Source organism: Apium graveolens, chromosome 6 (assembly GCF_009905375.1).
Source record: "Apium graveolens cultivar Ventura chromosome 6, ASM990537v1, whole genome shotgun sequence".
In the NCBI taxonomy this organism is placed as follows: domain Eukaryota; kingdom Viridiplantae; phylum Streptophyta; class Magnoliopsida; order Apiales; family Apiaceae; genus Apium; species Apium graveolens.
Window position 1 is genome coordinate 97726917 of NC_133652.1, and position 12442 is coordinate 97739358.

General features: G+C 34.1%; 1 protein-coding gene and 1 non-coding gene across 3 annotated transcripts; both read left to right on the top strand.

The window, feature by feature from the left end:
- Positions 1-2205: 2205 nt before the first annotated feature.
- On the top strand, positions 2206-6638 carry LOC141666485 (protein GRAVITROPIC IN THE LIGHT 1). 2 transcript variants are annotated; one of them, XM_074472524.1, is made up of 3 exons: positions 2207-2359; positions 3073-3176; positions 5156-6638. In XM_074472524.1, the coding sequence occupies exon 3, from the start codon at positions 5216-5218 to the stop codon at positions 6476-6478; it is 1263 nt and encodes a 420-aa protein (XP_074328625.1). In that variant the 5' UTR covers positions 2207-2359; positions 3073-3176; positions 5156-5215; the 3' UTR covers positions 6479-6638. The 2 variants fall into 2 exon arrangements, with proteins under 2 accessions (XP_074328626.1, XP_074328625.1); XM_074472525.1 differs by lacking the exon at positions 3073-3176 and having other exon boundaries at positions 2206-2359.
- LOC141669828 (small nucleolar RNA snoR101) lies at positions 4386-4446 on the top strand. The gene has a single exon (XR_012554081.1). It is a non-coding gene; the product is annotated as a small nucleolar RNA snoR101 (small nucleolar RNA).
- Positions 6639-12442: the final 5804 nt, after the last annotated feature.

Sequence of the window (12442 nt, forward strand, 5' to 3'; positions counted from 1 at the left end):
TTGGATTTATTTGAAATATTTGTTGCACCGTCTTTTAGACAGAATCTTATTTCTTATTTCCTCTTTGGACAAATATGGCTACACTTGTTCCTTTAGAAATAATAAAGTGTGTTTCTCTTTAAATTTAAATGTGGTTGCCACCGGTTCTTTGATTAATAATCTTTATATGCTCAATATTGTTGCTTTTAATAATGAAATTTTACACTCAAGTGCAAGAGGTACAAAACGTAAGTTAATTGAGAATTCTGCTATGTTGTGGCACAAGCGATTAGGTCATATCTTTAAACAGAGAATTCAGAGGCTTATGAATGATAAAAATTTTGATCCCTTTGATTTAAGTGACTTTCAAGTCTGTGTAGAATGCATTAAGGGAAAACAAACAAACTCGAGAAAATTAGGTGCCAATAGAGCTACAAGTGTCTTGGAACTGATTCAGAACGATATATGTGGACCATTCCCTATGGTCTCTTGGAACGGTCAACAGTATTTGGGGATGATTATTTAACAATTTATAGTATTTGTTGTTATTGTTCTTGCGATATATACATGTATTTCATATAAATGGTAATCTATTAACATTCATAAACCATTACGTAGTTTCGAATGTTTCAGACTTTGTGTATAAATATTGAATTTATGATATAAATACATTGAATGCTTTTATATTATATTATGAGATGTAAAATGTTTTTTGTTTTTAAATGAAACGCTAAATATTAAATAATATTGTTAATGATAAGTTCAGATTCATTAAATGTTATTTGTAATAATATCGAATTCCCATTATAAATTCATTGAAACACGCAAGTCACATTTTAAACCTGTTGAATCTTAGTATACACATTTATTGAATCTCGTATTTGAGTGATGTTATTCATAAATTTTTGAAATACTCGATAGAAATCTGGCGAAACATAGTTATATCATGTATATTCTATGTTGAATGCATATATAATAACCGTCTAAATATTGTTTGTAAGGGTTAAACACTTATTAAATATATGTTGAATCCTTTAGAAAATAATGAATATAGTGTTTAACCCACAATATAAATAGGAGTTTTGTTAAGATTTTTTTTCATTTGGGAATGTGCAACTGTTGAACCATTAGTTTAATTATGTTGAATATTCTTAATTTAAAAACACTCAACCTTATAAGTTAACCCATATTGGGAAAATAAATTTTAAAATCATATAATTTTTTTAAAAAAAATGATATTTGTATACCCAAAGATGGGCTATTTAACCTGTTTGAAAAAATGATATTAAAAATCAAATTTTAATCAAACTAAATGGGTATTTCTATACCTTAATAATAATTAACCGATAAACCTATTTAGGAACGCTTTTGGGTGAAATCAATAATATAAATATGTTGAATAAATGTATTTTACACAACATTCAAATATATAAATCAATTTACGTTGAGATATAATATTAAAAAATTGTTACAAATAAAAAAATATCTAAAAATGGTTATTGTTATACTAATCAACCCTAAATGAAAAATGATAGACAAAAAATGAAATATTTTTTATTTAACAAAATGGGTATTTCCATACCTAGTAATGGACCTAAGACACATTTTTTATTTCAAAAAATTAAAATCCATATTTTATTTAAAATATTAATTCCGAACATTTGATGATTTTAGTAATATTAAATAACATAAAGAGTTAGAATAACTACAATTTCTTATATGAAATAACTCATTTCTTAAACTAAAACTAAAAGTTTTTTTGCTAAAACTAAAGTTGGGTGATGGTCAATTTTTTTTTAAATATGACAAGAATATCACTTTTTGAAAGGCATGACAAAGAATCTCCTCTTAATACGTATTTGAAAAATGGATAAGGTTATTATGCATCTGAAAAATGGGTATTATATAATTTTTTTTTAAAAAAATAAATAAAATAAAAGCAGAGTATGACACACCTTTTTAAATGCGTATCACCTTAATTGAAGAAGGTGATACACATCTACACAATGCGTATCATGAATTATTATTATTTTTTATTTTTTATTTTTTTAAAGTCTTTTTTATACAAATTACCAATTTGTAAAATATATATTAATTAAAAATATGTATTAGGCGAATATTTTTTGCCAAAATTTTCAAATATGAAATTCTCGTCACAAAGACTCTAAAGAGAAAGGAGAGATTTTTTTTTCATTTTCTCCCGAAAGTTGTACCCCACTAATAAAGAAAAGGGAATAGTAATGGGATCCGAGTGAGTATAACAATAACCCGAAAGACCTCTTTCTTGTATTTAGGGTTTTGTTCTAAAAATTGGGGATCTTTCTATCCATCGAACTTGTTTTCGCCATCTCCGCCGCCATCAGCTTTTCATCTTTTTTCGGTAACTTCTCCGATCAATTGCTCACTTCATTTAAATATTCATATCCTCACACACACACACACATTCAAATCATAGTATCATCGTCTTTACTTGATTAACTGAGCTCTTAGTTTGTTGTATGTATTAATCATAGATTCTTTTATAATAAGCTCCAGAAGCTACATTAGAGTAAAGGCATGTCTTTTTTATAATAACAGTAGATCTTAGATGTTTCTAGGGATTTGTTAGTCTTACCGGGTTTTCGAAGTGTTCCGTTTTGGGGAAAGTTAAAATGTAGCTGCTGAATCAGAATTTAAAATGACAAAATTAAGTGTAACTTCTAAAAATGGTAGACTCGTGAAAAAGCTGGCCTTTTAGCATGGACACGTTGGTAGCAAAATTTATGTCGCCATTTTGGTGTAACATAACAATGATTAAGGTGTATCACATTTATGGATTGTGGTCAATCTGGCGTTATTAAGAAATCAAATAAGATGCATTTTTTGTTTCTGTTTTATTTAAAATGGGTAACGCTAGTACACACATTCTCCGAACGAGGCTGCTTTTTTCATATATTCCATAAGCTTTCTTTTTACTGGAGATGTGTTGAAGAATCTTTATATATATACTTAGATACTTAGAGATAATATATTGGTGTAATTAATATGAGTGTTTTTTAAATCAATGGATATTTGTTTCGTGATGCTGATATAAATTTCATCTGTTTGCTTTAGGTGGAAAGGTTGGTATGCATTTTAGTGAATTTAGCGGACATTTGTTATGAATAGACGCTTCCTCTCAAGTCTTCTCTTATCCCTTCCTTGTTTGTTGAGATCAGGTACAAAGTCAGGGGATTTTTTTCTAGTGTCAAAGCGTTTTATGTTAATTGCATCTTCCAAAATTGTCTTATAAATTGTACCACAGCCTTTCCTGTTGCAAAACATATCACATGAAGGGAAAAATGGATGCATGTCTATTATTATCAAATCACTTGCATAAATTTTTTCATGATTGTACAGTCACTTGTTAATCTTAACTCCTTTAAGCTATCCAGTTAATCAGTTAGGTAAGTGTTTCAGCTAACCTTTACGTTTCCTTCATCATGCGTCCTGAACACAAGCTTCTGTTCATAATAGGAATTAGGTTTCTATATTGTTTGATATTGTATCCTATGTTACTCCGACTCTTCGGTTTAGGTTGCCGTACCCGTGTCGGACACTTGGACACGACACTTATTTAGTGTCAGATCTTTTGACTGAAACATGGACACTTTGACCAATTTATTAAACAAATATTAGTCACACTTAATATTCATAATAGATATGTAAGAAGAATGAAAGAGGGGAGAAGAAGATAAAAGTATGGAATATGCCAAATTCGTAAAGTTCTTTAGAAATTAACTTTAATCTAAGTTCTGTTGTTACTTTATTCTTAGATGTCTAACTTAACATACTTGTTTCTTAGTAAAATATGCCATGTCCCCATACCCGTGTCCAAAATATAGGACTGTCCCGGGTCCTTAATTTTCGACTTCTAAAGTCCGACACTCCGTACCCGAGTCAGAGTAACATATATTGTATCAGGCTAAAATGTGTTGTTAATACAGGTCAAGCTGTATTTTATCCTTACCAAATTTCAATAATTCTTTTTCCTAAATGAACCGTACACACCCCATTTTCCCTTTGACAAAGTTTGAACCCTCGTTCTTCCTCGTGAAGGGAACTGAGGGGGACCTCTAGACCAAGAGGGAATAGGCATCTAATTTTCCTGTAGTTTTACATTTAGGATTTACATCTACAACAGACCACTCAAGTGGGACCCTGTTAATTTATTTGATGAATGTCAAATAATCTTTGAAGGTGGTTTTGGAGAGAACCATTGGTGAACCTAGCATAATGTAGCCTATTCCTTTAAAAGCCCCCGGCATAATGTAGCCCATGTTTGTGTCTTTACACAATACAAGATAACTCTGTCTGGGCCTATGGGGTGAATATAATCCTATGATTAAATTAAATTGGTATTTAGGTGCAAAGTCTGTGCATATGATGGCATACACTTGATCTCTGAAATTCAGGTAAGTCCTGTTGACAACATAAATTGCTGATGCATATGTCGTTGCACCTTTCTACCAAATAACATATGGTTCCTTACATAATGATCTATGTATGATGTATCGTTGATTTAGGAACATCTCATTTTTCTTTTGTTTCATAACATTAAAACATATCACTATTCACTAGATATGTTTCCCTTTTGAGAGTTTTAAGTTTCCGTATTTTATTTCCAACATTTTCCCTTTATTTTTATTATTTTTGTGGAGAATAGTGATTTTTGGAGAATAGATTGTTTTGCTTTTTTAAAGATGGCAGCCATGAGTAAGTTCTTGGAATGTCTTGCATTCAGTATCTCTGAAAGCTTATACCCTGGAAAGATTGCCAGTCAAGGAAAACTGTGTTTAAATCGTATGTGGCAAATTAAGAAGTCAGTCGTCTCCTGGATGAAAATGTTTTGTGTTCTCACAGATGTCATCTTCTCTTTATTAAGTTTCGTATGTTTTGTCGGTCGTCACATTGGTAATAGCTTAGGAGTTCATCTTCAGTAAGGCTGCATCTGGAAATTTGTTCATCTTGCACCAGTTTTAGTGTTATAGAGTATTGTAGGATAGACATTTTCTCAAAAGTTCAAATATATGTTGAAAAAAAGAAATGCAGTTTTGCATATCTCAATATTTTCAGGTGATGCTGTCAAAAAAATTGTGTCTGCTAGTAGTTTTTGATTCTGATCTTTACCTGTAAAAGTAAAACATTGATCTTGCAGGTTGCCATTTGTTGGTCTTTGGCGCATAAATAAAATATTTTCCTTTGGCTGGAAGTAACTATGCAACCCACTGGTGGGAGAGACAGCCAACTTTGTGACAGTAATAATCAGAAGATCCACCCTCAACCTATGGAAGAGGCAAATAATCAAAACCCAGAAGCAGTAGAGTCCCTGATATCGAGAATATTTACAAACATTTCCTCCCTAAAGTCTGCCTACATCCAACTCCAAGCTGCTCATACACCTTATGACCCTGATAAAATTCAAGCTGCTGATAAGCTTGTTATTGCAAAGCTGAAGGACCTTTCTGAGCTAAAACATTTTTACAGGGAGAATAACCCCAAACCTATATGCGTCTCCCCTCAGGACTCACGCTTAGCTGCGGAGATCCAAGAACAGCAGAGCTTGTTAAAAACATATGAGGTCATGGTGAAAAAGTTTCAGTCTGAGATTCGCAATAAAGATTCTGAGATCACTCAGGTTCAGCAACAGATCTCCGAGGCAAATCAGAGGCGGACGAAGCTGGAAAAGAATCTTAAGCTAAGGGGTTTGTCAACTAATGAATCAGAAGGTTCAAGCGAGGAAAGTGGTTTTGTATTACTTGAGTTAACTCCTGATCTTTTCAAGTCAGCTGTTGAAGCTGCTTCCAAAGCCATCCATGATTTTTCAAAGCCACTAATTAACATGATGAAAGCTGCGGGGTGGGACCTTGACGCTGCAGCAGATTCTATTGAACCTGACACAGTGTATGCGAAAAGGGCTCATAAAAAATATGCATTTGAATCGCATATTTGCCAGAGGATGTTTGGTGGCTTTCAGCATGAAAGCTTTTCGCTGAAAGTTGAGAATCTTGTAGCCACTGAAGAAAGTTTCTTCGACCAGTATCTTGGCCTAAGAGATATAGATCCCCTAGATTCTGTTGGCCAAAATCCAGACTCAAATTTTGGGAAATTTTGTCGGAGCAAGTACCTAGTTGTTGTTCACCCAAAGATGGAAGCTTCATTTTTTGGGAACTTGGATCAGCGAAATCACGTGATTGAAGGCGGACATCCACGCACACCTTTCTACTTGGCATTTTTAAAATTGGCAAAATCAATTTGGCTTTTGCATAGGCTGGCTTACTCGTTTGATCCTGCAGCAAAGGTTTTCCAGGTGAAAAAAGGATCTGAATATTCGGAGGCCTATATGAAAAGTGTTTTAGAAAATTTGCCTAAAGATGAAAGTGATCAAAAGCCCAAGGTTGGGCTAATGGTCATGCCTGGTTTCTGGATTGATGGCTGTTTGATCCATTGCCAAGTGTACCTAACAAGCATAAAAGCCTAATGACAGTTGTCTATAGGCTTGTATTTGGGTGATGTTTTTCGTATGTAAATGGTGGTGTTGGATGGGTGATAGATGTTTCTATGTTGTATCTGAAATATATCGCGGTACTTGTAAATTTTAACCGACTTTGTGACGGAAAGTTATTTGTATTTTTGTGTTATTACTGCTAGTATTCAAATATTTTAAACACGTTAAATTATCAAAGTCACCAAACTAATAGGGGTGTCAATTGACTCACTAAACTCATTAAAAAAAATTTGAAGTAAAAAAGTTAACGGATCTTTTCGAAAATTTTTGACGAAATGTAAATACTTTCAGGACAATAACCTTAGTGTCCGTTGGTAACTTAGATGTAATTTCAAATTTTAAATTTGATCAAATAATATGTTTGGATAAGTAAAATAATTTGGATTTGGATTTAGATTTCATTTAAAATTCAAGACATTCAAATTTTAGCATAAATATGAGAATTTGAAATACCAACTTAAATCATATCATTTAAAATCTATCATTTCAAATGAAATGTTTGTTTCTAAACAAGACATTATGGCATTTGTACAATAATTTTCTTAACTGATCTTTTCAAAAAGGCTTGACGCAAAAAAATACTCAGGACAATAATCCCATGACATTTGTACAATAACTTCAACCTTCGGTTATTACTTTTTATTGACTTACAAATGCACTTCTACATTTCAGGACTTGTACATACGTAGGCTTACCTCTAAATGGCTGAAGAGAGCATTTTGGAATACTGTTGTAATAACCGGGAAAATTATGCGAATATTATATATTAAATAAATAAATATTATGTGTTTAAAGTAATTGTTGCCATGATATGAGATGTTATAACTGTTATGTGTGTTTCTGTGCGGGCAAGAAAAATTCTACATTGATTAAAATAGGTTTAAACTGCAATTATATAAACTTATATGCAATCGGGACGCGTATTTATTAGCGTCTTTATTAAGATACCTGTTTTATTTGATTTTATGCGCGTTTGAATGTATTTTACGTCTTTTCGGGATTTTCTGGTAATTTAGGGATCGTTTCTGTTTTTCAAAAATCAACGGATCGGGACCCCACCGGGAAGTCAAACCCCACAAAATCGATGTTTTTATTTTTATAAAATTATTCGTATTTTAAATACCCTTTATTTTCTTATTTTTGAATTATTCGCAATTTTTAGGGAATTTTGACATTAATTTTGTATTTTATCGTTTTTAAAATTATTCCCCGTAATTATTTTTTTGGGGCTTAATTATTATAATTTAGGGATAAAAACACCCTTATTTGATTTTGGGGGTAATTATTTTCTGTTAATATAAATACCAGATTTTGTTTATTTTATTTTCAGAATTAACAGAAAAATAGTAAAAAATTCAGAAAATAGGAAAATCAGATTAGGGGTTAGGGTTTGAGTTCTTGAGATTGATTCGATCGTTGATCGCGATAGGAGTGGGTGATTTTGGATATTCGGGTAACAAAAAACGAAGCCTGAATCGTGTTCTTGCCGTTTGTGCAATCAATTCCATCAAAGGGTAATCGAATTAAATTTCGATTTTTTTGTTCATAATCTTCCAAATTTGGGGTTTTGAATTCTGGATTGTGCTGGATGTTTTTGATGATTACAGTAGCTTTACCGTGATTAGAGTTGTTAGGTCACACACATTGTGGAAGGGGGTGAATACAGTGTATAACACAATTAAATCGAACTTTAATAACTCAAGTAACAGAAAACAAACTTTATTCAAAACAATAAACTCTGTTACAGTATGGAACTGTCCTCTCTCAGTGATGAACAAATATCACGAGAGCTGCTAGGGTTACAATAAATAATCTTCTCGATAATGATAACACTTCTAGTGTAAACCCTATGTCTGTGTTTATATACTACACAGTTACAAGATAATCGCTAATTGATATGGAATATACTTCTGCTTCCTAAAATATATCAATCAGATATCTTTTCTTCCAAGTATTCTATTTTTCATAGAATTCCATCTTCATGCATATCTCTTCTTATGTTTTGTCTAGATCTTCTCTTCCCGTAAATCAGCTGCTTTCCTTATCTAAACGTTTCCTTTAAGTCGTGATATTATCTTATGATAAATATCTCCTGAACCTTAAGTACTGACGACTTAAGTTCCGACTTCAGTATAAGTGCTGATTTCAGTTAAGTACTGATTTGTCCTGTTTAAGTAAGATCTGAAAACTAAACATAAATCACATTAGTCATGACATTATCAAATATATCTAACAATCTCCCCCAACTTGTAAATTAGCATAATATACAAGTTAACAGATATTTGATGATGTCAAAAATATTAAGTACAGATGCATGTGAATTTGACTAGATAACTACAACTTATAGTCCTTAAAGCTTTACCAACTTTAACTTCTGATAACAACTTCAGTCTGTATTCATATCAGAATTTGAGCAGTTGTAGATCTTGAGTTGGCTTCAACTTCTGATCTCTCTGATGTCAGGAGTTGTTCTGAGATAGTTCTTCAATAAACATCTCTCAGCATATCTGAGTTCATCAATCATCCTCCTTTGAGCATCTTTAAGTTCTGCAGAATCTTCACCAGTTTGAAAGATTGCAGCCCTGAGATCATTAATTTTAGCTTTCCTTATGTCCTGATCCAGTCTGATCAAATACGCCTTGTCAGACTCAAGATTGAATTCCACAGCCCTGTAATCCAGAAAGGTAGTTATAATCTTAGCAGAGTTAGGCTTCATCTCAACAATATCACCCTTGTGATCTCTGTACTTTGAAAGATATGTGCTGTCAGACTTAACAGAATAAAGCTTTTTCTGTTTCTGAATTTGACTCTTCAAAAAGTTTGCAGCACTTTTTGTTATTTTGTCATTCACTTGAAGTAAGACTAATACATGTTCCAGTTCTTCAAAATACTTCAGTGGAATGACATTTTCCCTTATATGATAAACCCTACCATCTGTCATGAAGTACAACAAGATGTGTTCTTTCAAGTAAGTATGGTAAACCATCTGTACAGATTCTAGTTGATTCAATCTTTCAGGAGTTGCTCCAATACCTGATTCACTTAAGGAAGTTGGATCATTGGTTGTGTTCTGTATTCTTCTTTCATCAGCACTTCCCAATCCAGTTTTATCTCTTGCTTTCTTTCAAGTAACCACTCTTGCTTCAAAACCACTTGCAGCAGTCTTCAAAGGTTGAGTCTGTTTGGCTTTGGTGAATCCTGGTAGGAGTATCTTTGAAGGTTTAACATGAGCAATGTCAGAGGTTTCCGTTGATTTATCTTCTGATATCAAGTTAACTTGAGCTATGTCAGAGGTTACTTGCTTCTTTGAGATATCAGAACTAACTATCTCTTGACTCTGAACAACTTGAGCCATGTCAGAGGTTGTCTTAGAATTTTTTCTTGACGTCAGAGCAAGATCAGCATCTTCAACAGTAATTTCTTCATCCACAGGAGGCACATAAACCTTGATAGGTTCACCAATTTTCTCTTTGCCCTTGGACCTTGGATCTATCTGCAATTGTGATTTAGCTTTGGTTGCTTCAGGATTTGTCCTTTCTTTTATCACAATGCCTTTGAGTTTTGGAAGTTTCTTTTTACCAACAGAAGCTTCAGATTTAGATTTGACTTTTTCTGACTTAAGTCTAGCTTCTTCTTCCATCAGACTCTCCAAGTCCATTCCTTGATTTTCCTTAAGAAATAACTGTCTTGACATTTCTTCATCAAGATCAAAAAGTTCATCAGAACTTATCCTTTTACCAGTAGCAGAAGTAATTCTTTTTCCAGCATCAGAACTTATCCTGTGACTTGTAATTCCAGCTCTTCTTGATGAGAAATTTCTACCTTGACCATGACCTCCACCCATTCCAGAGTTTCCCTGGTCATCTTTTTCATCATCATTCCCCTTCAGTGTCTGATCAATTTTGCATTTGGACTTAATTACTTTCTCCCCCTTTTTGGCATCAGCAGGTAAGAGAAGAGAGACAAGCAATTCCACTGAGGCTTGGATTTCATCAAGTTGAGATTGCTGAGAAGTTTGATGTTTCAAAATATCATCAATCTGAGACTGTTGCTTCTCTTGAGTCTTCTCAATGTAAGCAACTCTGTCAAAGGTAGGTTGGAAGAATTTTTTCTTATCAAGTTTCCTAGTCATATCTTGCTTGAGCAATTCTTCCTTAACTTGACGTAACTCTGCATGAGTTGTTGAATGGAGACCTAACAGATGTCTAGTACTCAATGAAGTGACTCGAAACTGTGTCTTAAAATCATCATTAATTAACATTTCATCAGCTTTTGCCAAGTGCTCAGCAAGAATCTTTTCAGATGGAACAAAGGTAACTGAGTTCCATTCCTTAGTCCACTCCTGTCCTCGAGGAGTTTCACTCCAAGGTACTGGTGCTTCTCCTCGTAAAAACTTCTTGACTAGTTCAGATTTAGAAACAGTTTGTGGAGGTGCATGTCCTGAAGGACCAGCTGCATCAGCATCTGCATTTGGAGCAGCATCACCAGTATCATCAGCATTTGCAGCATCAGAACTAACAGAATCAGCACCTTCTGATAAAACAACAGTATGAGAAGCAATTGAGGCTTCAACATCATCCTCTAAGTGCTGATCTGTTTCCAAGTTCTGATCAACAGCCATATCCTGATGCTCACCTATATTATGATCATCAACATCTAAATGCAGAGAAGGTGTAGTAGTCAATTCTGGAGTTTGAGTAGCATCAGTAACAGGTGTTGTTGATGGATGAATTGCTGTTGGAGCTTCTAATTAGATAACCTCAGGCACAACCAGGTTTTGAATATCAATTTCAGCACTTGTGCCTGGATCTACAGGAGATACAGTTTCATGTACAGGAGACACAGATGGTGTGTTTGCCTTGTCTATAGCAGCTTCCTGAGTTGGGGTCAATGGAGAAGGAGATGCAGTAGCTTCAGCAAATTCTGGTTCTTGTGAGATCAGAGATTCCTGATCTCCTTCCTTAGCTGCTGCTTCCTCATCATCTGAAGCTGGCCTTTTAGCTCTCTATTTCTTGTATCTCTTTGAAGGTGGGGATTCCTTGGGAGGTTCAGCAGAAGTCATTCTTCTAAGCTTTTTGAGAAGCTTAGATCCCCCAATTCCAGAATCCTTCTGAGAAGGAACCTTCTCAGCTTCTGTAACAACAGGTTCTGATGTAGAAACCTGTTTCTCACTATCAGACTCATCTCTCAGAACAATCCTCCTTCTCTTCTGTGGTGTTTGAGGAACAGTCTTTGTCCTCTTGGGCTTGGAAGATGAAGGCTTTACAGTAGGTGCTGAGGATGAAGGTTGAGCTGTCTGTGAAGGTGTAAGATATGATTTGAGATATGTTCTGAGGGAGGGTTGAGGTATAGATGTATGAGTGGTATGTTCAGATGGTTGCTGTGGTGTTTGGGATGTGGTGGTGGGTTGTACATCAGGATAAACAGATCTATAGGTTTCAGGATCAGCATTTACCAAGATCTGTTTTACAGACCGAGGATTCTGTAAAGGTCTAACCACCGTTTTCTTAAGGTCAGCATTTAGCAAGTCATTAAAGGCTCATTTTGCAAGTTTAAAAGGTGGATATAACTCAGTAGTAGGTTGGAGTTCATCAGCACAACATAAATTATATATAAGCTGACAGAATCTAGCAAAGTAGACAACATTCCTATCCTCTGTCATCCTATCCCCAATAAAACCTATCACAGCACTTGCAAAATCAAAATGAGTTTGGTTAATAATAGCATACCCGATGTGCTGACTCATTATTGGAATGACATCAAAGTTGGAACACTTATTCCCGAAGGCTTTAGTGATGCAGTCGAAGAAGAAGCTCCATTCCTTTCTGATATGTGCCCGTTTCAACTGTCCAAACTTAGCCAAACTCCTTTCATACCCCAAACTATCCATTAACTCTTGTAGAGCTGATTCCTCCGGTGTTGAAAAAAATACAACCT